At 34.4% G+C, this 26,038-nt stretch overlaps 1 protein-coding gene and 1 long non-coding RNA gene across 10 annotated transcripts in view; one reads left to right on the forward strand and one right to left on the reverse strand.

Moving 5' to 3' along the window:
- The window catches only part of LOC111096168, a 66,452-nt gene extending 49,987 nt beyond the window's left edge, over positions 1 to 16,465 (forward strand). Inside the window, exon 2 of the long non-coding RNA XR_005353833.1 lies at positions 16,171 to 16,465. This is a non-coding gene — a long non-coding RNA (uncharacterized LOC111096168). The remainder of the gene's footprint in view (positions 1 to 16,170) is intronic.
- The window catches only part of FAM184A (family with sequence similarity 184 member A), a 107,737-nt gene that overhangs the window by 7,156 nt on the left and 74,543 nt on the right, over positions 1 to 26,038 (reverse strand). For 5 of the 9 annotated variants that reach the window (XR_005353831.1, XM_038526665.1, XM_038526667.1 and 2 more), the window contains 6 exons: positions 22,422 to 22,463; positions 16,139 to 16,351; positions 10,553 to 10,706; positions 8,888 to 9,015; positions 7,242 to 7,426; positions 6,662 to 6,808 (listed from right to left, as the gene is read on the reverse strand). Coding sequence is in view for 8 of the 9 variants with exons in the window: in XM_038526665.1 (XP_038382593.1) it covers positions 6,662 to 6,808; positions 7,242 to 7,426; positions 8,888 to 9,015; positions 10,553 to 10,706; positions 16,139 to 16,351; positions 22,422 to 22,463 (869 nt within the window). In the remaining variant the exon portion in view is untranslated. The remainder of the gene's footprint in view (positions 1 to 6,661; positions 6,809 to 7,241; positions 7,427 to 8,887; positions 9,016 to 10,552; positions 10,707 to 16,138; positions 16,352 to 22,421; positions 22,464 to 26,038) is intronic. The other 4 variants (XM_038526668.1, XM_038526663.1, XM_038526662.1 and 1 more) reach the window with 3 other exon arrangements.

The following is a 26,038-nucleotide window of genomic DNA, read 5'->3' on the forward strand; positions in this document are numbered from 1 at the left end:
AGCTATAGTGTTATTAAAGGCTCGAATGGGGTAGATGATGTTATCAAAGACTTTATGGGTTACTTTCAGAAGAATTAACTCATTGTAAGTCATTCAACAGTGTGTGGGGATGAGGTGAGGTAAGCCCTGTAGAAGAAATGATATACTGAATAATACTAATCTTTAAATATCGGTTTGATGCTGCAATGATTGTCTCATTATCAGGAGAACTTACCAAAATATACTCCTGTGTGATGACATAAGGCTTGATAACATACAAAAAAGGGACAAGATACAGAGGAAAGGGAAACAAAGGACACATACATGACATCATTCTTCCCCGGTTTATGGGAAACACAATTTAAAAATTCTGTATTATCAGCTAATACACATACACTGTAAAAAAACGGTTCATCAGATAAGATGGCAGGGCAGAATGAAGAGGCAAATGGAAACTGCTGGCTCAGGGGTGTAGGGGAGAAACAGTTTCCGTTTTAGAAAATTTAAATAATTATAGCCATTAAAAAACTTACTGTTTTCAAAGTCAAAGGACAGAACTTAAGCTCAGTAAAATCATGGGAATGAAGATGCACAGAAAAATTTATTCATCCAACAAACAGTAACTTCTGGACAATGTATCTTCTAGGAATCAGTGCACCCCCCAATTCTAGAGGAGTAGAAAAATCTGTGTATTTTAGGAATTTTAGTAAACTCCTCCACTAACTCAAGCCCAAGCTAAAGTTCTAGTCTGGAGGGTTTGGGGGAGATACGTGGGTAAAGAGAAGTTGTGGGGTTAGGAACTGACTGATTTAGGATTAGTGGGAACTTTGTCACTGTAGTTAGTCTGAGGCTAGTTTTACTATTTTTTATTCTTTTGTGACAATGCAGATTGAATGAAAAATGTGCTTTACTAGGCTCACATAAAGGGACCTTGGATTTTATGATATGTCGTTTTATGGGGAAAATTTTTAAGAAGCTTGAGAAACAATGATCTAAGTCAAGGAAAAAGGCATGGGTTTAATACCAGAGTAACCACAAGATGTCACTGTGGAACTTTATCGTTAAAACAAAATACAAGATTTTTGAACTGCTTTCTGTAGCTGAACAAGAATACCTGGCAGTAAATGGTCACTAAAAACCTAAATTTAATGCCTTATTTAAAACTATTATCAAGAAAAAAAAAACAATAAAAAATAGAACTATAATGTCTGTCGTTTTGTTCTAGTAAAATGGGAAGTTAAGGTAACCGCCTTAACTTTTTGCTCTGAGCCAAATCTAGTGTATGTTTTCATTTAGTTTAAACATGCTTTACCTAAAAAATTATTATAAATTAATATCATAAAAAACTTAAAGAGATACCTTGATTTTAAAGGGAAAAAATAAGTTGAAGAAACAATTTATATTAACACAAATGGGAAAGCATTAAAGGAGAGAACAAGTAATATGATCTGCAAATATATTTCCAAAATTATTAAGTCTTTCAAAATTCTAACAGGAAGAACATTGGTATTACTTTGATCCATTTCAAACCAACACTGGTCAACAATCTCCCTTTCTTCAGCTGTCCCAGTCAGCTCTCTAGGCCAGCACTGTTTCTCAAAGACTAGGTCTCAACAACTGGTGGTATAGGAAATTATCTTACTTTGTTCTCCTTTAATCTTTCTGGTCACAAGAAGGAAACAATCTTAGTGTAGAAACAACCTTTACAACTATGCCTGTTACCCTGTTTCACACAACTCAGGCTGGTCTGCAGCAGCAATAGCGAGCTAGAATGTATATACTGTTTATTTTCACAGAATTTACATTTATATAATTATAAATGTAGCTTCTATTTAGAAAAATGGATACAATTTTTCAGTAGTGATAATGGTTTTATGCGGAAATAATCAAGTTTTCCTGTTAAATTTTTAAGTTACAATGAGTCAATTAAAAATATGAAAATAGTATCAAAGGTAGCCAGAAATGACCAAATTCTGAAAGGCTAAAGCCTGGGAAATACTGCCGTTAGAGAAACAAGTTTATATCATCTTTTACTCAAAATGTAGATTTCCATTAAAAGTAATACAGAAAGAAAACAAGTAAAACATAAACATATATAATTACTAACTAGGTCACTGTTGGATTCTCTCCAGGCATGAATGCTCTGATTGTTTTTTTTGGGGGGGGGATGGGGGGGTTCTGACAATATATAGGTCAATGTCTAGGGTTCATGGACAACACAAACCAAAAATATGAATACGTAAAAAAGCTGTATAAAATATATAAAAAAGTTTTCAAGGTGGCAGTTCTCCTATGTTTTTAAAAAATAATTGACAAAGTCAGTAAATTGAGATCTCAGGCCAAACAACAGTATGGCACACATCTATTTTAGAATCTCAATTGTATAAGGATAAACTCTATTATACCATCCACTCTATAGTTTAAGGAAAGAAATATATATATAATCAAAGAAGTTTAATGTTGAGCCTTTCTTTCCCCATCATTTATGGGCATGGACTCTGATGCACAACAATAGAAATACTTTTTCCTTACCTCACAAAGCTTATGAACCCAACCCAAATGGTAATTTAAAAATCAAACAACAACAAAAATGATTAGGGTATTATAGATAAAGGAGCTCAAATAACTTTTAAAGATTCTGATATGGTGGAGTGCTTCTTTTCAATCAGGGACTGCAGACCTACTTAAAAGCCCCATACAGAAACTCAGTGCTTCCCCAAAGAAGAAACTATCTTTTTGTTTCAGTAGTGAGAAGTTAATGTAAACTTGGGACAATCAATAATAATCTCTGAACCCCTTTTTACATAATAAAGATCTGTCATGATCCCAAGTTCTACATGTTTAAAGTTCTCTCTTTCTCTCTCTCTCTCTAAGATTTTATTTATTTATGAGAGAGAGAGAGGCAGAGACACAGGCAGAGGGAGAAGCAGGCTCTATTCAGGGAGCGCGACATGGGACTCGATCTCGCCCTGAGACGCCCTGGCAGACGCTCAACTGCTGAGCCACTCAGGCATCCCTTAAAGTTCTTCAAAACAGCCCATTTTTCACTTGTTTCTACAACAAACAAAAACTGTGACATATTAGACACAAGGTTTTTACTACTATACCTCTCAGAAAAATAAGACAATTTCTATAGAATGTCCAAAACGCTAAGACTTTAGTATCCAGCACTAGAAAAGGGGTTTTCTACTAATCATTCCATACGAGCTACAGAACGCATTACCATTTCTACAACGTTTAGAAGGTACCTTCTGTTTTTTAAAATGTTATTCCCCTCTTCCCTGGAGTCCAAGCAGGATTTGGGGTGGGAACAGAAGCAAGAAGCTTCCCTTCCAGCTGCTCCAGAGGCCCCTCCACTCCAGGATTCAGTCTCACCCCTGTTCCTCCAGGCCTTCCACTATCACCCACTTCTACGAATCCACAGGGCTTTTTTTAATGTCAAAGATTTAAAGTCACTGCATCTGTATCTTTGGGGTAAATCCCCAGCAGTGCAATTGCTGGGTCGTAGAGCAGATCTATTTTTAACTCTTTGAGGAACCTCCACACAGTCTTCCAGAGTGGCTGCACCAGTTCACATTACCACCAACAGTTCAAGAGCGTTCCCCTTTCTCCACATCCTCTCCAACATTTGTTGTTTTCTGTCTTGTTAATTTTCCCCATTCACCCCGATATTTATAGTAGCAGTGTCCACAATAGCCAAACTGTGGAAGGAGCCTTGGTGTCCATTGAAAGATGAATGTATAAAGAAGCTGTGGTCTATGTATACAATGGAATATTCCTCAGCCATTAGAAACGACAAATACCCACCATTTGCTTCGATGTGGATGGACCTGGAGGGTATTATGCTGAGTGAAATAAGTCAATCGGAGAACGACAAACATTATATGGTCTGATTCATTTGGGGAATATAAAAAATAGTGAAAGGAATAAAGGGGAAAGGAGAAAAAATGAGTGGGAAATATCAGAAAGGGAGACAGAACATGAGAGACTCCCTAACTCTGGGAAACGAACTAGGGGTGGTAGAAAGGGAGGTGGGCGGGGGGGGGGGGGGGGGGTGTGACTGGGTGATGGGCACTGAGGGGGGTACTTGATGGGATGAGCACTGGGTGTTACTCTATATGTTGGCAAATTGAACACCAATTTAAAAAAAATAAAAAACAAATAGATTTAAAGTCAGCAATGCAGTTTGCTAGGAACTTCAGTTCCTACCCTGAGGCTGCGAATATTCAAATATGGTTGTGTTCCCCCCCCTCACCCCCACCTCCTTGCCCTGCAGCTCCTTAAGCAGGAGTGCACTCTCCCTGCACCACTTCTGACAAAATCTTAGCCATTTGACAGATCCAAGCAGGCTGCATTTAAGGATATGGAAAAAATCCAGGTGTCTAAAACTGTGCTTTCCAATACGGTAGCCACTAGTCCATACTTGGCTATTTACATTTGAGTTAATTAAAATTATATGAAAAATACAAGTCCTTGATTGCACTAGTCACAATTCAAATGCTCAACTGCTGTGTGTGGCTAGTAACAACTGTACTGGACAGGGCACATATAGGGCATTTTCATTAGCACAGATAATCTACCGGACAGCACTGGTCTAAATACATTTGTGTGTATGTTTGGTTTAACTAGAAGAATAAATACCTTAGCTAGAGACTAATTTTAGGTTAGTGGTAGTTTTCTGGTGAAAAAAGAATAGAGCTGGTTACCATGGACCTAGCTGAGGTATAAAACAAATGGTTTATCTAGAAAAGCGGATAAAATATTTGACTCATGAGTAATACTAATTCTTCGATTGTTAAAAATTATCATGGGATTCCAGGGTGGCTCAGGGATTGAGCGCCTGCCTTTAGGCTCAGGGTGTGATCTGGGTCTGGGGATCAAGTCCCACCCACATCGGGTTCCCAGCATGGAGCCTGCTTCTCCCTCTGCCTAGGTCTCTGCCTCTCTCGTGAATAAATAAAGTCTTAAAAAAATTATTATAACATAGAAAAACTAAGTTATTTACTATCTACTGAAAGTTCATAATGTTTAAAATCACATAAGAGAATAAAGTAGAAACAAACCTTTAATCTTTGTAAATTAACATTCCTAAGGAGACAGGACACACGGACAGACAGAGGTCATTCTTTTTGTGAACAGGTTTTTGCAGACAGTGAAGAGGGGGTGCCAGGATTTCAGCCTCTGTCCAATGAGTAACACAGCCCAGGAGAAGGGAAAAAGTAGGGTTTATTGTAACTAATTTTTGCAAAATGTCTAAGGTTATGAGCTCTTACTGTGGCTCAAAAGGATTTAAAAATTACCTCCCAAACCGCAAATACTTAAAATCACTGTGACTGGGAAAACGATCTCGTGGTTTCAAGTGTAACTTCATAAAGTGGTAAATGTTATAGGGAAGCCTCAAAAAATTCACTCGAGGAAACATTCGAGTGCCTACTAATGTGAAAATTCTGTGTGTATCCATTAGAGGGTACTTCACCTCAGGAGCCATTGAAGTAACTGCCAATCACTGGGGGGTCTGTTTTTTGTTTCGGCATAAGTGAATGTGAGTATATATGTTACCCATTACCCATATGTAACAGTATTTACTACAAAGCTTACTTAGTCTAATGTGTAAGATGTGAGAAGATGATTTTTAGATTGGGGGAAGGTAATCCAGGTAGTTTTGAGGTTCTTCTATGTAAACATAGAAGAACCTTAGAAGGAAACTGAGGTCAGTGTGGCCGACATGGGAGGAAAAGGCACAGTGTCACAAGGAGTTTTAAATTTCACTTTGAGACTAGGGTTGATGTGATTAGTCACTATTTTGACTTTACTGAAGTATGTGGAGATATTTATATATTTTTATGCAGCTTTTAAAACTGACTAGAAGAAGAGAGACTAGAGGTGAATAAATAAACCATTTGGAGCAGCAGCTTAGAATAGATTAATTCTGAGAGCATTTAAGTTGGACCAGAGTTTAGGCCTCAGAGACAGGAGTGAATGCTATTTGCATATTCTGTAACAGTTTTTAAGTATGTGGGAAAGAGAAGGGCTATTAAATACTTTCTTAAAATATTAAGCAATAATTAGAAATCTTGGTTTTAACAATATTGGAGTTACTATATACGAATAGTAACTATTTCTGATGTTTTACTTTCATTAATTTCTTAAATTAAATGCTTGCTTGTAGGAATTCTAACAACATCTATACAGAGTATAAAACATAAAAAGGAAGATTTTGCTTTTCCCCACCTCCAATACCCTCTAATCCACTCCCTAGAGGGAAGTACTGTCATTAAAATTTTGTATTCGTTTAAGATCTTTTGATATTTGTATATAAAATATGTATTATTAGTGTATGTATAGGATCATAATATTCCTTTAGGCCACAATATACTCTTTTTCCTTAACAGTATATAATGGACATCTTTAGGGTTTTCACGTGGCATTATATAGTTCATGATTCTGAGGGACAGGTCTTAGGCAGATTGTCCTAGTGGGACTGTGGCAGTAGCAGCTGAAAATCACTCAACTGTCTTATCCTTGTTAACGAAAATATCACACTGCAGTTACCATTGGTAATATAGCACTTACGTTTTCTTTTTTAAGGATCAATTAGATTTAAAAGAGTAATCTGAGGTTAGACAGAGTCTCCTCAGTTTATTTCCCACATATGAATTTTCTTTAATGTAATATGACTTACGACACTTGTAAAGCTGCATTTATTTCCTTGAGTAGCTCGTTAGTCTTATTAAAATCTGCCCGCATGATATTTTTCTCTCTGAGGTGGTCTGCTGTCATGACATCCAGCTCTTTTTCAAGTCTCTTGTTTAAATCTTGTTCATGCAACCTGTTTAATTTATTTTTAGTTAAGAAAATGTTATTCTGAGGTCAAGCTTTCAAAACTTTCTATTTTCTACCAGATTTGAAATGATTTTAGGTATAATATATAGAAAATTAATGGAAACAGCCTAAAGTAAGTTACTTACTTTGCTCTAATCTTCTGGCTTGCTGAAGTTGTCTCCTTTAATGCTTTTTAAATTATATTTTATAAAGATTTTAGTTAATTATATAATTTCCAAAGTTAATGAATGCATACATATTACTCAAAATACAAACACTTCATCTATGTTCTAAATTATAGCAGTCAGCAAATAAAGAAGTGGTCTTCAGTATCTACTAGAAGGCAGCCTAGCCAGAAAAATAGGCATGTACTGCTAACTACTATACAGCAGTCTTTCAGATAACACTGTATATTTCTTCTGTTGTAATTAATGACATACCTCATCTGTTGGTTAGATTCACTTCGTATTCTGAGAATTTCTTTCCCCTTAAATTCCAATTCTTTGGTTAGGGCACTTATATTTTCATGAAGGTGCTGTACCTCCTTATCCAAGTCTGAGATGTGATGTTCTCTGTGCCTTAATTCCTCTTGTAGATCTGTTATCCTACACATATGTTCCTTACTCTGCAAAACACAAATAATTTTTTTTTAAGTAAGCTTTGTGCAGGGCTTGAACTCATGGCCTTGAGATCAAGAGCCACATGCCTACTGATGGAGAAAGCCAGATGCCCCTAAAAATAATTCTTAAAGATTTTCTAATATTTGCTTTCTGCATTTATCTAAGGGAAAGGAAATTACATAGTAGCATGTCAAATGTAATGACATTGCTTCAAAAGCAAACCACTGAAATAAAATCTAAAGTCCTCTTCTTATCCCATATATAAGAAGTGTTTATACGGATACAGTTTATATGGATAATATCATGGTGTCAAGAGGCCCAAAAGACCATAAAAGCACATCTCCCTCACATTTTACAGATGAGAAAACCAGTATCCAAGAGAGATCTGTCTAAGGATGATTTATAATGAATAGCAGAGCTGAGATTAGAATGCAGGGCTCCTACAATAAAATGCTGGCACCATTGTCCTTTCATTTAAAAAGGCCCTGTGTCTAGCGGGGCCATCCCGACACACACACACACACACACACACACACACACACACACACACACAGTGGCTCAGAGAGCAGTCTGCTTAGTACTGATGTAACAGTTATCCTGTCTGAAATATGATAAGCTCTCTTCCAATTTCCTAGAAGTTAGTTTCCTACAATGTCTAGCTAGACATTGTCAATTTCAGTGTCAGCCTAGTTAAAAGAAAATATAACTTCCCTCCATGATTATAAAGTGGCTTTTTTAAAACTTCATAGCAATGAAGAGAAAATTTGAGCTGATCATTTAACATAGCTAAAGACTAACAAAGTGAAAGTTTTAAGCCTAACAAATGATGGCCTTCATTGCACTGTGCCTAAAAATCCATCCATCCAGACATTTAAGATCATAAATTCTCTGATTCAAGTAAGTACACTTGGCCAAAGAGTAAAGTCTAAAAAGCATATGTAGTACCTGTGCTAGAGTGATACCGAAATATCAGTTATTCTTTTTCTTGAGGACCTGATGCTCCCATAGTTATGCTATCCAGCACGACTATTTAAATCAAGTTTAAATTTTTTAAAATTAAACAAAACCAGACACATAGTCACACTAGACATATTTGGCCCATGTGGCCAGTGACGACCATAGTGGATAGCACAGATATAAAACGGTCCACCATCTCAGTAAGTTCTACAGACAGTAGTACTGTTTCATAGTATTCTGTTTTCACTTTGTATTATTTATATTTCATTGTTCTCAAGATGCAAGTAGAATTCAAAACATTTAATTAAAAAGTCATAAAATAAAATGTAATTTTATGACCAATATACAAAATCAAACTACCCATTTCCCTTTAAAAATAAGACTCTTCAGCATAGATGGTAAATTAATAACTAGTGAAAATACTAGTCATTACAAAGTAATTTTCAAAAAATTTTGAACAATCTATTCACATTTAAGGAATCATCACATAGCAGAATGTTCTTCTTTACCTGTCTTCTGCTGATGTCTACACTTCGCTCTAATTCCATTTTAGCAGCTGCCAATTCTTGATGATGACTATGCCGTAACAAATCAATTGCAGCTGCATGTTGATGGTTTAGTTCTGAGCGTAAGGAGGCTGGGGAAAAAAAAGCTTTTGTGTATTTTAGAAATATTGATACTTTACATAAAAATTATACAGAATATAATATTTTTTAAAATTAGGACACTTATGTATGCCCATTAAAATATCCCAGACTGTCACAGAAATACCATGGATTTAGAGGCCATCTACCTTTGGTAAGGACAAGAAAATTTTCAACTGCTCAAATGGATCCATTTAAGCTTTTAGTTTGACAGTAAGGTGCTAATGGAAATGAATTGTTTTTAACTTTTCTCATTTGCTATTGGAATAACATTTTAGAACTGAACAGTACCATAACATATATTCACTTAGGAAGCAACTTCCCACTCAGGCAAAAATTCTTCCACAATAGTGCTGAAAGATGTTAAACACTAGCTGGTGAATGCTTTGATTTGTAAGGCATCATTTTTATTTGAATTTGAGATTATTTCATATGATCCACATTTATTGAAGGCCGGGTACTATACCAAGGGGGAACAAAATATCACCCTGTTCTAATAACTGCACAGGCTAGAGGGAATTACATGGGATAGTAGAGATTGCTGAAGTTACAGCAATAACCAAGGTGAAAAATTATATGACCGTGAACTGAGTATGACAAAAGGACTAAAGAAGAGGGAAGAGACATAGGGAATATTTAAGTGAAGGAACTAACAGGATGTGAAAACAAAAGAAAAAAGTTAAATGCATCTTCTAGCTTCCTGGCTTGGGCAACTGGGTAAACAGTAATACTATAAAACAGTAATACAATAAAAACTATTAAGAGAATTTTTGGGGAAAAAAACAAACAGAAGGAAAATGAGATGGTAGGAATAAAAAGTTACTGACCACCACCAAAAAAACCCTCCAAAAACTCTTTACATACACATACAGTTTTTCTTCAAATCTCAACGGATCTCCTTATGAAAAGGGCAGTGATTTGAATACTTCAAAGATTAAAATCCCATAAAAAATACCTGAAAAATACCTAAATAAAAGTCAGACCTAAACATGAGTTTTCTCCTAAAGACAAAATCCTGATGTGCAGAAAACCCAAATGCCTATCAAGTATAAGGACATGTGGTCCCATGTCTATGTACTCCTTTTAGTCACTTGAGAGTGGAAAGTGTCAAGGTCCTGACTCTGTTTAGTTCCTTAATGGTAGGTGGAAGCACCAGTGACTGTTGCTTACATAGCCAGAATATGGAGAAAGGTGAGGGGACCTCACCCCACTGTTGCTATTCCATTCATACTTGGATATTCATTTTCAAAGTTGAAATTTGTGTTTCAAAAATTAAAAATAAAACTGTTGATTTCATGTTGAATTTTAAAGTAGAACATATAAATAAATATGACAAGATTATAATCCTTTCAAAATACCAAGCATAGGCCAGCCCGGGTAGCCCAGCAGTTTGGCACTGGGGTATGATCCTGGAGACCCAGGATCAAGTCCCACATCGGGCTCCCTACATGGAGTCTGCTTCTCTCTCTGCCTGTGTCTCTGCCTCTCTCTGTCTGTCATGAATAAATAAATAAAAGCTTAAAAAAATACCAAGCATAGCCTTTCCTTCATCTTCTAATTCAAACCGAAGAGTCTGAAGTTCCTGTTCCATTTCTATCCGGAAGCCCTCCATTGACTCTCTGTGTGCATCTTTTAATGACTGAAGCTCTGCAGAATGTTTTTGTTGTAAATGATTTTCAAGAGCCTAAAATAGGAGAAACATACTCGAATTATTATTCTAGAATACAGGAAGGAAAATACAAACAAAATAAAAATTACTAAAACTCGTTTAAGAAAAACAAGGCATTTGTAATTCATTTTCAAGAAAATATCAGAAAGGGAGACAGAACAAAAAGACTCCTAACTCTGGGAAACGAACTAGGGGTGGTGGAAAGGGAGGAGGGCGGGGGGTGGGGGTGAATGGGTGACGGGCACTGAGGGGGGCACTTGACGGGATGAGCACTGGGTGTTATTCTGTATGTTGGTAAATTGAACACCAATAAAAAATAAATTTATTTAAAAAAAAAGAAAGAAAATTAGATATAAGATAATGAACTTTAGAAAATAAATTAGTAGGGTCACTTCAGTAAAACAATCTTTATGAAACCAATTTGATTCAATCTAGTGTGTCTGAAGTGGGATATGGATGGGCCTTTTTCCTAAGGTGGTTTGCAAATAAAGTCATTGTCTGAAGCTGCAGACGGGGGTAAGCCACCAAAATTAATGCATAATTCCTCTGTGTGCACAAACTTAAGAGAGGAAAGAAAGGAGGGGGCATTAACAAGAAAAGATCTCCTTCTGATCAGAAAGAGATCTTTACGACTCCAACCTTATTAAATATTTTGTAGCAACTTTCTATAGGCATTTGCAAACAGAAGCAAAGCTGTAAGAGTAGGTAAAACAAACAAACAAAAAAACGTAAAACAAACATCTCATGTTAGTTCTAGAAGTCTAACCAGAGAAAATGGACATGTGGCTAAGATTAAGAAAAGATATGTGGCCATAGGAAAAAAAAAAAAGAGCTCAGGGTACTTCAAATTTAGAGACTGAACTGTGCCAGGAAGGGGTTTTCTTACCATAACCTGCAACATGAAAGGTTTCTGGGAAAGAAACCATGTTGAAATTAGGGTTATATTTCTTTAACCATTACTCTAAAATACCGTTTTTATAAATTAATATTTGGCTACTTATACTGTTTCTTAAGTGTTTTATTTCTGAAAGGTAAAGCATAGGTTTCTTTAAATATAGTAAAATAAAAGACTTTTAGTTTAGATGTTAGTTACATAGGTAGCTTGACTACCTAATGACAACAATAAAATTATAGGTTCTGATTTCTTTTGAAAAGAGACTAAATGCGTAAAATTAAAGTACTGATACGAGAGCTTACGTGTTCTAATTCACAAACGATATCAATGAATAGGTTATATACCAATCAAGCCTAGTTGTGTGTATGTGCTGTATTAAAGTACAGTTGACATACAGTATTAGGTTCAGCTATATAACAAAACGATTCAACATTTATAAACTCCACGAAATCATTGCCATGATTGTCTAGTTTCATCTGTCACCATACAAAGTTATTACAATAGTACTGACTACATTCCCTGTGCTGTACATCCCCATGTCTGGTTTTATAACTGGAAATTTGTACCTCTTAATCCCTGTCACCTATTTTGCCCATTCCCCCACCACCTCCCCTCTGGCAACCACCAGTTTGTTCTCTGTATTTATAAGTCTATTTAGGCTTTGTTTGTTCATTTGTTTTGCTTTTAAAAATTTCTGCATATAGGGATCCCTGGGTGGCACAGCGGTTTGGCGCCTGCCTTTGGCCCAGGGCGCGATCCTGGAGACCTGGGATCGAATCCCACGTCGGGCTCCCGGTGCAGGGAGCCTGCTTCTCCCTCTGCCTGTGTCTCTGCCTCTCCCTCTCTCTCTGTGTGACTATCATAAATAAATAAGAATTAAAAAAAAAATTCTGAATCTCTTTAAAAAGAAAAATTTCTGCATATAAGTGAAATACAGTATTTGCCTTTCTCTAACTTACTTCACTTTGTATAATTCCCCCTAAGTCATCCATGTTGTTACAAATGGCAAAATTTCAACTCTTTTTCATGGCTGAGTAATATTCCATTGTAGGTGTAGATACTACATCTTCATTGGATACTTAGCCTGCTACCATATCTTGGCTATTTTAAATAATACTGCTGTAAACATGGGGGTAAATGTATCCCTCTGAATTAGTTTTTGTATTCTTTGGGTAAATACCTAATAGTGCAATTGTCAGATTATAGGGTAGTTCTATTTTTAACTTTCTGAGGAAACTCCATACTGGTTTCCATAGTGGCTGCACCAGATTGCATTTCTACCACCAGAGCAAGAGAGTTCCTTTTTCTCCACATCCTTGCTAACACCAGTTATTTCCTGTGTCACTGATTTTAGCCCTTCTGGCAGGCGTGAGGTGATACCTCATTCTAATTTTGGTTGGCATTTCCCTGTAAGTGACATTGAGCATCTTTCCATGGGTCTATTGGCCATCTGGATGTCTTTTTGGAGAAATGTCTGTTCATGTCTTCTGCCCATTTTTAATTAGATTATTTGTTTCTTGGGTGTTGAGTTACATAAGTTCTTTATATATTTTACATATTAATCCTTTATCAGATATGTCACTTGTAAATATCTTCTTCCATTCAGTGTTCCCTTCATTGTGCAGAAGCTTCCTTTTTTGATGTAGTCTTAAGAGTTTATTTTTGCTTTTGTATCCTTTGCCTCAGGGAACCTATCTAGAAAAAAATTGCCACGGCTCTTTTGGGATTGTTATGGTTTCAGGTCTCACATTTAGGTTTTTAATCCATTTTTAATTTATTTTTATGTATGGTGTAATAAAGTGGTCCAGTTTTTCCCAACACCATTTGCTGAAAAGACATTTTCCCATTGGATATTCTTGCCTGCTTTGTCAAAGTTTAAATGACCACTTTTGGGTTTATTTCTGGAATTCTATTCTGTTCCATTTATCTGTGTGTCTATTTTTATGCCAGTACCAAAATGTTCTGATTACCACAGTTTTGTAATATAACTTGATATCTGGAATTGTGATGCCTCCACATTTGCTTTGCTTTTTTCAAGACTGCTATAGCTATCTGGGATCTTTTGTGATTCCATACAAATTTTAGGTAATGTTTATTCTAGTTCTGTGAAAAATGCTGTTGGTATTTTGATAGGGATTGCATTAGATGTGCAGATTGCTTTGGACAGTATAGATATTTTAACATTTGTTCTTACAATCCAGGAGCATTTGGAATGTCTTTCCATTTCTCTGTGTCATCTTTCGTTTTTTTCATCAGTGTTTTAAGTTTTCAGAGACTAGGTCTCTCATGTCTTCAGTTAGGTTTATTCCTTATTACTTTTGCTACAATTATAAATAGTATTGTTTTCTTACTTTCATTTTCTGCTATCTCATTAGTGTATAGAAATGCAACGGATTTCTCCACATTAATTCTGTATCCTATGATTTTACTAAATTCATTTATCAATGCTAGCAGTTTTTTTGGTGGTCATTCAGGTTTTCACTATACAGTATTCTCATATATACACCATATCATATCATCTGCAAATAGTAAAAGTTTTACTTCTTCCTTCTCAATTTGGATCCCTATTATTTCTTATTGTTGTCTGACTGCTGTGGCTAGGACTTCCAGTACTATACTATAAAAGTGGTGAGAGCAGATATCCTTGTCTTGTTCCTGGCCTTAGAGTACAGGCTTTGTTTTTCCCCATTTTGGGTGTTAGCTGTGGGTTTTTCATATGTAGCCTTTATTATGTTGAGGTGGGTTTCTTCTAAACCAACTTTTTGTTGAAGGTTTTTATTGTGAATCAGTTTTACATTTTGTCAAATGCTTTTCCTACATCTCTTGATATGATCATATGGTTCTTATCTTTTCTCTTACTGATGTGATGGGTTTTCTGTATAAGGTATCATGTCATCTGCAAATAGTGATAGCTTTACTTCTTCCTTATCAATTTGGATGCCATTTCTTTATTTTTCTTGTCTGATTGCTGTGGCTATGTTGAATAAAAGTGGCAAGAATGGGCTTCCTTGTCTTGGTCTTAGAGGAAAAGCTTTTAGCTTTTCATTGTTAAGTATGATGTTAGCTGTGGGTTTGTCATATGTGGGCTTTAATACATTGAAGCAGATTCTTTTTATACCTACTCTTTTGAGACTTTCTATCATGAATGTTGAATTTTGTCAAATGCTTTTCCTACATCTATTGAGATGATCATGTGATTTTTTTTTTTTTTACCCTTCATTTATTAACGTAGTAACTACACTGACTTGCAGGTCTTGAACCATCCTTGTATCCCTGGAATAAATCCCATGTGATCATGGTGTACAGATTTTTTTCAATGTATTGTTAAGTTTGGTTTGTTAATATTTTAACAGTTTTTGCATTTATAATAATCAGGGATAGTGGAAATAAGGCCTAATTTTTAACCAAAGAAACTTCCTTATCTTTCTAGACAAGATCAAAAGATCACAACTTACTGTATAGGCAGTTATTTTTAAAGGAATATGACTTTTTTGTTTTAATAATTTTTTATAGCATACCACTTCTTAAAATAGTTGTCTGCACCAAATAAAGGATTAAAAGCAAGCTATATCGGTAATAACTATGTATAGTGAAAATTATTGTTAGTAAAACTTTGTTTTTCTATTGAATCTTTACCTTAATTATAAGATCCTTAGAAGAAGCTGAAAAATACAGTGTAAAGAAATAATCTGAACCAAAATAATCACACTAAGACTATGTCAAACTAGTGTTTTCACAGAGAAAAAAGTAAGGGATATGGGAAGATTCTGGCATACAATTTGATTAACCCAATAATGTATCTATTTGATTTAAATCTCTCCTGAATGACTTGTCTGTTTCACTACTTTTCACATAGCCTTTGGGGCTGTATATAGGGAAAGGTACTATTTTTAAAATGTTTCTAAATTTCATTTCATTGTAAATTTTATATATAAGGGGGGAAAAGTGGGGCACCTGGGTGGCTCAGTGGTTGAGCATCTGCCTTTGGCTCAGGTCGTGATCCCAGGGTCCTGGGATCGAGTCCTATACAGGCTCCCTATGGGTTGCCTGTTGTCTCTAACTCTGTGTCTTTCATGAATAAATAAAATATTAAAAAAAGGGGGGGGGGATGTAAGGAAAAAATGTGGGATAAAAAAATATAAATTCCTTGGATAAATATGTCTTTTGTAGATCCAGCCTGAAAGAGAAAAATTAAAAATCTGATGAGAGATTATTAATAAAAGTCCAGAATAGTACTAAGTGATTATAGTGGTTACAGCTCAGGACTATGCTAAATTTATTTAACCACTGTTAACCATATGATAAACCAGATGGTGTATTAGTCTCATAATGAACTTGGAATTATGTTGGGAAACAAATAAAATGTCAGCCTTATTCAGCGTAACTGGTGTGTATGTTTAATCACTCTGACCCTCAGAAGTCAAGTTCTAGAAAACACAATGAAATAAAGCAATACATAGCTTGGAGGCAAAAAATGAATTCTTAAGAATTTGAAGGCTAATAATTATTAGGCTGTTGGATTACCTTTGAACATGTATCACATTAAACTTACTCTTTGTTCCTTTTCCTTTTCTTCTTCCATAGTTTGAAATGCAAGGACGTGTGCTTCTTTTAAAGATTTATGTCTCTGTTGATGTTGCTCCTCTAATTCTTCAAGCTCTTGTGTAAGTCGTTGTCGTTCTTGTGTAAATTGGGCTTGCAGCTGCTGCAAAGAAGTCTGAGACTGGGAAAGCTGCATCTCCAGATTCTGTTTCAGCAAGGAAATCTATGCCACAGAATGGTACAAAATGAAGAATAAATACAAGGCATATTTCACAAATGGCCATCTAAGGAAAAAAGCATTTCAAAGATATTAACTATAGTAAAATAATTGCCTTCACTAAGTATCCACTTAAAATGTTTTACAGCATATCATAGATATTTAATAATTACATATAATCACTTTTAATTCTATTTTTAGTAATTATCCTAAAATAGACTCTTTTAATTCTATTTTTAGTAATCCTAAAATAGACTCTTTTAAGGGTGTTAAGTTATGAATTCGCTAAAGAACACTGTAGCCCACAACTGGAAATACAGTGAACACCTATGTTACACTGCAATAAAAATTCAGAATATGAAATAAAAACACAACTAATGTTAATACACTTACTAGGTTATGGTGACTTCAAGGAGACAATATAAAATGTCAAACTGCTTATTTGTGAGGTGGTAAGGTTTAGTAGTTAAGAATGTGGGCTCTGAGTTAAAATCCTAGCTCTGCCACTTGCTATATTAATATCTCACTAAGCTGTGTGAGTTGAAGAGTGTTACTACAAATGGTTCACTTACAACAGCCCTGGCATGTAGTAAGTGCTCAATAAATGTTAACTTTTAAGGTTATTTGAGAATTTAAAAATTACTCTTTAAGATTTATCCATTTATAATTTAGAATGCTTATGTAAATAAAAAGGATTTTCACTTTGGAATCTTGACTTAATTCAAAGGATTTGCAAACCTTCAAGCTTTTTTAAAAGCCACAAACATCCCACAGCTTATATCCTCACAATGACAGGTACTCTTCTTTAAATATGCAGAACTGATTTATTACTCCTTTTGCACACAGACATCACCATTAATATGTCTGCATTGCTTCTGGGTGTTTTAAAATACTTAAAATGAAGTCCCTTATAAAGAATAAAAGCACAAAACACATGTGTAAGTATATATATGTTCACATATACATTTCATATAACCATTTAATCTCTGTTTTCTCATAAACAGGAAACTAACTTGGAACTAAACAACCATATTCTAATAGAAGTCTGAAGCTAAGAGGAACATAGGAGAATCAGATAAAAGTTGTCAAATGTGTTCCATAATTAGATAATAAGATGCTATATGTCTTTATATACAAGTAAAAACCATCTCTGTGGCCAAGAAGGCTGAGGGAGAGAGGAAACTGTGAGTTTTTTGCAAATGGAAAAGATTTTCTTTTGATTGATGGAAGGATATAGGATGCCTCAGATGTTTCACAAAGGAGAAGGGGCTTGGGAAAGAAAATGGGTGGAGAATCCCCAGAGATGCAGAAAATAAGAGAAAATAGGGAAATGCTGCAACAACAAATTATACTGTGTGACTTCTCAACATTTTATGCAAAGAAAATCAGGATGAAATGAATATTGAAGATAACCTAAAAGAAAAAGTAAATCATAAAAGGGTAAAAGGCAACAAAAATGTGTTTGTGAACACTAATGTGTAATTGGTAGGGTCATTTTCTTCCCAGTTAGTTGTCCTTGAAATAGAAAAGGTACCTGCCTACCCACTCTCTTCCCAAGTTCAACCCTTGATGGGGACCCAGTGTGGGGACCCACATGACTGCCTTGTCTCTAGTGACAACTTGTTAGAACATATACAGGAACGTTAGGAAAAGACTATGCTACATATAGGATATGATTGGTATTATAATGATTGATATTGTTAAAACTATTAATTGGCCTCTGGCCAAGTAAGGACTAAAATCCATTCAGTGAACAAACTGCTCACTAAAGTGTCTACCTTGATAGGCATCTGCATCAACTCAAACGGGCCACGTTTTTCCAATTTGCACACAGGTACCACATGCACTAATAGTAGCCCTGGGTCCAGTACTCCCAGTTAAGCGTGCACTTAGTTTAGTAAGAAGCCAACCAGTTTATAGCAATGTAGCTCATTTTCTGCAATACCCACTTCAGAAACTGACTGCATCAGAAAGAGCTCTTTTACATGTTAATTTGACTACAACTGACTCACACTTTTTAACTATTTAAGGATGAAATTTACATAGAAAGGTAATATTGAAAATGAGGTACCATAGTAATATAATAGATATTTAAAATCTAAGCACACTTTCAAACCTCTCTAGCTTAAATAAAATGCACTTAAGTTAAATATTTTACTTAATATTTTACACTTAGTATACTTTACCTTGAAAGAATTCCAAAGTATTATTTTTCTTTTTAGGATATAAGATTAATCTTTGTAACTATACTGGATAAAATATAAAGTATATGCAAAAAGACATTATCATGCAATGTAGTGTTCACATATACTTAGTTTAGATATTCTGTATTAGTAACTTTGAAAGCACACCAAATTAATATTAAAGCTATCTAAAATATCTGGATTCATGCTCAAGAACATAACATGAACTATATGCAGAAAGCCTTTATCATGCAATGCAACATCAAAACTTATTTTGTTCGTTTTATAAATAAATTAGTAGCACTGCATCATTCAACATGAAAATTACATGACACTTTAAAACAAATAATGAGCAAAGCAATGTAAAATGAACTAATGTTTTATAGCTATAATTTAAACAGCTGACTTTAGTATACTTTATGGATATGAAAATACATATTAATATAAAATTTCACTAATTCAAAATAAAAGAGAACAAAGATAGACTTTGTGTCAAATAGTTTGGGCAATCTTGATCAGTACTTTTATTACAGAATTATAGAAAGGTATTTGAATAAATGAGTGAAAATGGTTGTTCAAATTATATGTTCAAAGTATGTAGTATATTAGTTTCTATATATCTGTTTTAATTTAAAATTTTTTAAAAGATTTTATTTATTTACTAATGAGAGACACAGAGAAAGAGGCAGAGACAGAGGCAGAGGGAGAAGCAGGCTCCATGCAGGGAGCCTGATGTGGGACTCAATCCTGAGACCATGGGATCATGACCTGAGCCAAAGAAGATGCTCAACCACTGAGCCACCCAGGCGTTCTATAATTTTAAATTTTAATGCTTTTTATTTTGTTGGTTTCAAATAATAAATCAGATGAATCCTTATTTCAAAAACAAATTTATCTTCATTAAAAAAAAATCTTATCAAATGTGTTGGATATGAGTCATATAATATAGTCTCCTGATCAGTAGGTACAAGATACTTTGTAAACAATTTTAAAGGGCAATAGTAAATGCCACCCTTTGATCTCTACCACTTAAAACACTGATGTCTTTTTGAAAATACAGTGTAAAATTTTCAGAAAGACAGAAATTAAAATTAAAAACATATGGATACATTTTTCTGGAGAAAGGAAAGCTTCACCAATTTCCTACGGGGCAGTTTCACAAAGATTCTGTGCCATCACAGTACTGCATGAAAAAACACCCTCAAAATAGAAAATGAGTCAAATTTGAGGTACTGGATACAATAGGATGTTACCATGGGACGTGGAGTTATGTTAAGCCAAAATACTTATCAATTTTGATAGGAAAGGTCAACACAAATTCTTAGTCTAAACCATATGATAATTCAGTTCAATACTTTCAAATATATAAAGCAACATTAAAAACAGCTAATACAGGCTTAGAGGACAGTAAGGATAATTTATTACTATGTCAACAACTTATACAAATGTTCATATAAAATGTTTGAAGGTCCTTGAATATTTTAATTCCCCCTCCCCCCCTTTAACCACTAATTTGCTATTTTTGAAGAGTTGAGCTAAGAACGTCAATTTAAGCTTAGGGAAATTATGACCATTCTGAGAAAATTCTGAATTGTTCATAATTTCTTGGTATTTTTCTAAGAAAACCTCTAAACTGAATTTATTAAGAATCACCAACAATACCTACTTAATGTTCTTAAGATATTTCTGGAATATATTTTCAATCACCCTCTCATTCTTCGTTGAAAAAAATTAGAAAGCTTTTATAAAGGGCAAAGCTATCAATAACCACTTGTATTTTAGAACAAAGCAATATATAGCTGAAAATTTCTTGCATGGAAGGCTGGGAAAGAATGTGTGGAGGGAGTGGGTAGATGCTCACTCTGCTCAACACCACTGACAGGGTTATTTTGTTATTCTGGTGACAGAAGAGCTGATCCTCATGACTATGATGTTACAAAAGGAAAATTAATCTCCTTAATTAATGAGGATTTTATCGTGTCACCAACCCCTTTTAGTTTTTTCATAAGAGAGGAATCAAGGCATTCCCATTAGTTATTAATGATTTAACTTCAATTTAAAGTTGTTTTTTTAATTTATAATTATTTAAGAAAAGGTGACTATGTTGTCACATGTATTCTGAAGTACAATTAATTCTGATAATAATCTTACCTTATTTGGGTTCTTACTCCTATCCCAATTAGTACATAGGTCAAAAAGTCTGGTTTAATATAGTGATCATGCCCAAATTCTTACTATATGTGAATTTCTAAATGTAGCCTTATTTCACCAACATTGGAATATCTTTGTTGCTTATTCTTAAATATATTTTTAAATGGTGTTAAATGTATTCATGTTTTTAAGTAATCTCTCCACCTAATGTGGGGCTCAAACTCACAACCTCAAGAGTTGCATGCTCTACTTACTGAGCCAGCCAGGCATCTCTTTATTCATGTATTTCTAATTATTTATTTTATTTTTTTATTTTTATTTAAGATTTTATTTATTTATTCATAGAGACGCAGAGATTGAGAGAGAGGCAGAGACACAGGCAGAGGGAGAAGCAGGCACCATGCAGAGAGCCCGATGTGGGACTCAATCCAGGATCCCCAGGATCACGCCCTGGGCTGCAGGCGCCGCTGCGCCACCGGGGGTGCCCTAATTATTTTTTATATAGAAAGCAAAGTTTAATATTAAAAATAGATAAAATGTTCTTTTCTTGCATAGTAAAAAGAATTTAGAGAGGTATGAGGAAATAGTTTTACTCCAGAAGTATCAAAATTTCACAGAACATCTCAAACTTTGATTCTCCTAAGACAGGAGTTGGCAAACTGCAGCCTGTTGTTGTAAAATAATTCTTATTGGCATATAACTACACAGATTCATTCACATATTGTCTATGGCACTTTCATTATACAACAGCAAACTCCAACAATTGCCAGAGAAACTGCACGGCTCACAAGGCCAAAAGTATTTATTACCATCTGGCCTTTTACAGAAAATGTCTGCAGACCTCTGCCCTAGGATATCAAGAAAAATATCCAAAGATGTTCAGTTCTGTTATTTTTTTTTAATTTTTTAAAAAATTTATTTATGATAGAGAGAGAGAGAGAGGCAGAGACACAGGCAGAGGGAGAAGCAGGCTCCATTCACCGGGAGCCCAACGTGGGATTCGATCCCAGGACTCCAGGGTCGCGCCCTGGGCCAAAGGCAGGTGCCAAACCGCTGTGCCACCCAGGGATCCCGAGTTCTGTTATTTTAAAGAACAATGTTGGGTATGGTAAAAAAAATATATATATATTTTTTAATCTTCATATTACATATGAAAAATTTTTAAATGAGTGTTTACATTGGAATATTACTTTGAGGCTTAATTTCTGTATATGTTAGTAAGAACAATAGCTTTGCCAGTTCTTAGAAAAGGGATTTACTTCATTTCACTGGTCTTTTAATAATTACAACATCAAAATGTAAGATATGTTCTGAATCTCATGAACCTTCACAACTATTACTTGTTTATTGATACTACTTTCTCACAAAATAAACTAGTTTAACCAAAGAAAACATATTTACATTTATCCATTGTTACGACAGTCAAATAGTTAATAGTTTTCAAAAATATTTTTCAAAGTAAGCATTTAAATAATAAATTTTATGTTTGAGAGGTAAAATCTTGCTTGACTTTATATAACAAAAATATGCCCATTAATACAATGTGGTAGATGTATGCACATACACAAATGAATGGCTGAAAGTTAGAAGCTTTTGTTACCCATATACAAAAACATAAGTTAGTGAATGCTGAAGTGTATTTTTTATATCATAAGTTAAAACTTTAAAGCAGTGATAATATTTACGCAAAATCAAAAGTGCAACATGCCCCTGTGTACAAACTGTAAGTGCCGCTCACTTACATTGTTGATAGATTTATGCAAAGCTTCACCCAGAGAGTGCCGCTAGGAAGAAAAGATCAAAGGAATAAAGGGAAACATTCAGAAATCAACTAAGTGAAAGAAAGGGATCTAAAAGGGAGAGTAAAACACAGGACATTAATTATAATATGCTCAAGAAAAAATAAATCGAAAACAGTTCTGAGAAAGGAATTAGACAAAAAAAATTTAAGACACAATCTAAATTTTCTGTAGTCCCTTAAAACAGTATCTGATGCCTGTGGGATGGCAGACTTACCTATGCAAAATATTGAAGGCCATTACATATATCAGAGTTCAGTTGAAAAGATAATGGTTATTGAAGGACCTAAAAGAAATATTACTGTTCTAAGTTCCTCTTAGAAATCTAAAATATAATGTGTCAAAAAAGCATTATACTCACTACTGGTATGGTATGCTCATGACAGATTTCTCAAGAGAAATGAGCAGATGAGAACTGAAACACTAACTGCATAATTTGGGGGCCAAAAATAAATATGAGTTAATCATTAAAATATAAACATTTAATAATAATCTGATTTTATACTTGGGGGAAAGAAGAAAGAAATGCCTTTATATCTTTTCGATTCTTTTTTCTAGGATATATTTAGCAAATTATTTATGGTCTAGGTTTATTTTTCAAAAGTTCATTGCAATTTTGAGAGTGATATAAAACAATTGGAAAAATCTATATATACCCTCTCTTTCCCCAAATATGGGGGGAAATGTGACTTCATTTTCAATTGCCTCATTTTTTTCTGCTTTCCAAAAATATAAAAGAGTATTTAAATTTATATTAGTAATTTAAGTAGAAAAGTTCTTGTGAAATAGTTTTCACTTGGACATTTATCACATTTTCAGACAAAAAAGAATTCTTTTTTTCATATTATTATTCCTTGGTATGTCATAAACTAAAACTTGTTTTTCATCTGGTAAATCATTTTTTTTCTAATAATTTAATATAATTTAGAATATAGTATACTAGTGTTATGAAAGAAAGTTGAGAAAAAAGATTAATTTCTATTTGGTTTTTCCATAACTACTCAATTTAAAGTTTCTCATAAATATATAATACATAGAATTATATATATAATACATAATATACAATTTGTATAGACATACACACTTTTTCTTTTATATATTAGTTATATTAATTTTACTTACTTTTTCTTTATGCTTTCTCATACTTATTCTTTATATACTAATAAGATACTTCTCCAGACTTCACAAAATTTATGAAAAGCTGAGGAATTTTCAGTTGTGTTTTTTTGTATTATCTCTTTGTATTTCTCAGAACTGTTGTCCTAGTACTAGACGTTAATTTAAAATTTATGGCATTTACTTATGAAATAGATATTATTTTCACTCTTTAAGTATTACCAGACATAAATATGTATGTTATTGAGGATTCCTGAGCTAACTGATAAAGTAGGCTAATATGATAGATTGTAAAGTGGCATGTCAGGTATCCCTTAGGAATTCTAGATTTTAGATTTTATACAACAGAAGTATTCTAGAACACTTGGAATCTAAACTCACAGGGGCACTGTGTCTGGCAACACACTGGTACAAGCCATGGAAATAGCTAAACCAAAGGCATGGTCCTTGAGCAGAGCCTTGGGGCGACTCATATCACAGACCTGGCTGTGGCAATGGGGACATGCACTAATGCTACTGGGTCACAATACCCTTATTGGTTAATACATAAATGAAGTAAGATTTATTTTTTCATTAAATTCTTTATTGGAGTACTATTAAATTCCAGGAATATCTTAAGTATAGAGTGAATAGAAAGTTGAATATGACAATAAAACAAATATACAAAAAATCAAAGAAATAGTTGATGATAAAAACTATGATTAAAAAAACCCGCTGTGATAGCAAATGACTGTAAGTGATACTGGGTTGACTGTTAGGAAAGATCTTTTGAAAGAAGTGACGCTTCAACTTGGAAAATCAATGAAAAAGCCAGCCACTAAATGGGGGAAAGGGTGTCCAGGCACATGAATTAGCTAGCACAAAGACCTTGAGGTGGAAGTGAGCTGGGAGCGACTAGGTGTGCATGTGTGTATATGTGCTGGGGGGAAAGTAAGTTTGTGACAATGACATGAGATGCGTGATTTTTGCAGGGGCCAGATGGCTTAAGGCCTAGGACAATAAAAACAAAGAGTCTTAATTCAATGAAATACCTTGAAAGAATCTTTGGGAGGGGAATGGCAAGATCAGTTACATCATAAAAGGTTACTTTGAGTGCTATGAAGAAAAGTGAAACTGGGGAGACTGGATAGGAGGCTATTACAGTGGTGGCTTGGCCTAGTGTTTACTAGGGGAGATGGAAACACTTGGAGCTGGGGTGTTTTGGAGGTGGAATAAATAGGATTGACAGGTTACAGGAGATAAGGGAAAAAAGAAATCAAAGATGACCTTTAGTTTTTGTTTTGAGCAACAAGCAGTGCCAAGAAGTGAAGATGATGGGTTAGGGGATGGTGATAGGCAATCAATATTTCTGAATCAAACATGTGAAATTTGAGATGCCTATTAGCCAACCAAGTGATTTTGAGTTCAGGTGAAGAAGTCAAGGCTAGAGATTTAACTTTGGAAGTCACTGACATAGAGATGGTATTTATGCCACAACACTAGATGAGATCCCTCAAGTTAAGTGTCTGCGTGAAAGAATACTGAACTAAAAATCCGTATGCAAAAATATTATTTGGTTAAGCTTTCTATATAAGCAAGATCCATGTTAATAAAAACTGATGCCCTCTATAATAATCAATTTGTTTTAAAACATCTTAAGCTTCTTATTAATTTTTGAGATAAGTGCAAAGGGCTTCAGGACATCCTCTTCAATTGATAGCACCTCAACATAGAAGACTTACTGAATGTGTTTCAGGATTTCTTTTCTTGAAGGATGAATATAATCAGACATTGACATAAGTGAGAAAGAAAACTGAAAATAATTTAAAAAGTTGCTGCATGCAATTAGAAATCTAGAACTTTGTAAGAAAATATGCTCTTAGGAGTCATCCCATTGTTCTAAATATCAGTTTATTCATTTAGAAAATAGCACAAGATTTTACACGTTTGCAATTTGCAAACATATTAATATATAAACATTGAAATCCACTGAACTACCAGCTTTTGGAGGACAAAGACCAGGTCTTATTCTTAGTTGTATCCAAAGTGCCTAACAGTATGTGGCAAAAAGTAAATAGGTCAATAAATGCTTATTTAAGACTAAATGAATGATATGAACTCTTATTTAGTTTTTGCTACTCCCTACCTTACTTTTCCTCTCCCCCATAAAAAGAGCAGTAAAGAGAAATTTCAGTTAAAAAGAATAAAGTTATTTAGAAAAAACTACATCTACTAGTATCATGCAAAAATCCTGTTGACAAGGTCAACAGATTCTAAGATTTAAAAATATATCCTCTAAGAGAAATGAACTAATGAGCATACTAAATATTTGTCCAGAAAATATTAATCAGAACAAAGAAAAACTGCCAAGAGGGAAAAATATTCATTGAATGGCACCTAACTTGTCCCACTGTAGTCTATTCTCCATACTGCAGCCAGAGTTTTGAAGTTGAGTATGAATATTT

The sequence above is a fragment of the Canis lupus genome, chromosome 1 (assembly GCF_011100685.1).
Source record: "Canis lupus familiaris isolate Mischka breed German Shepherd chromosome 1, alternate assembly UU_Cfam_GSD_1.0, whole genome shotgun sequence".
NCBI lineage: Eukaryota > Metazoa > Chordata > Mammalia > Carnivora > Canidae > Canis > Canis lupus.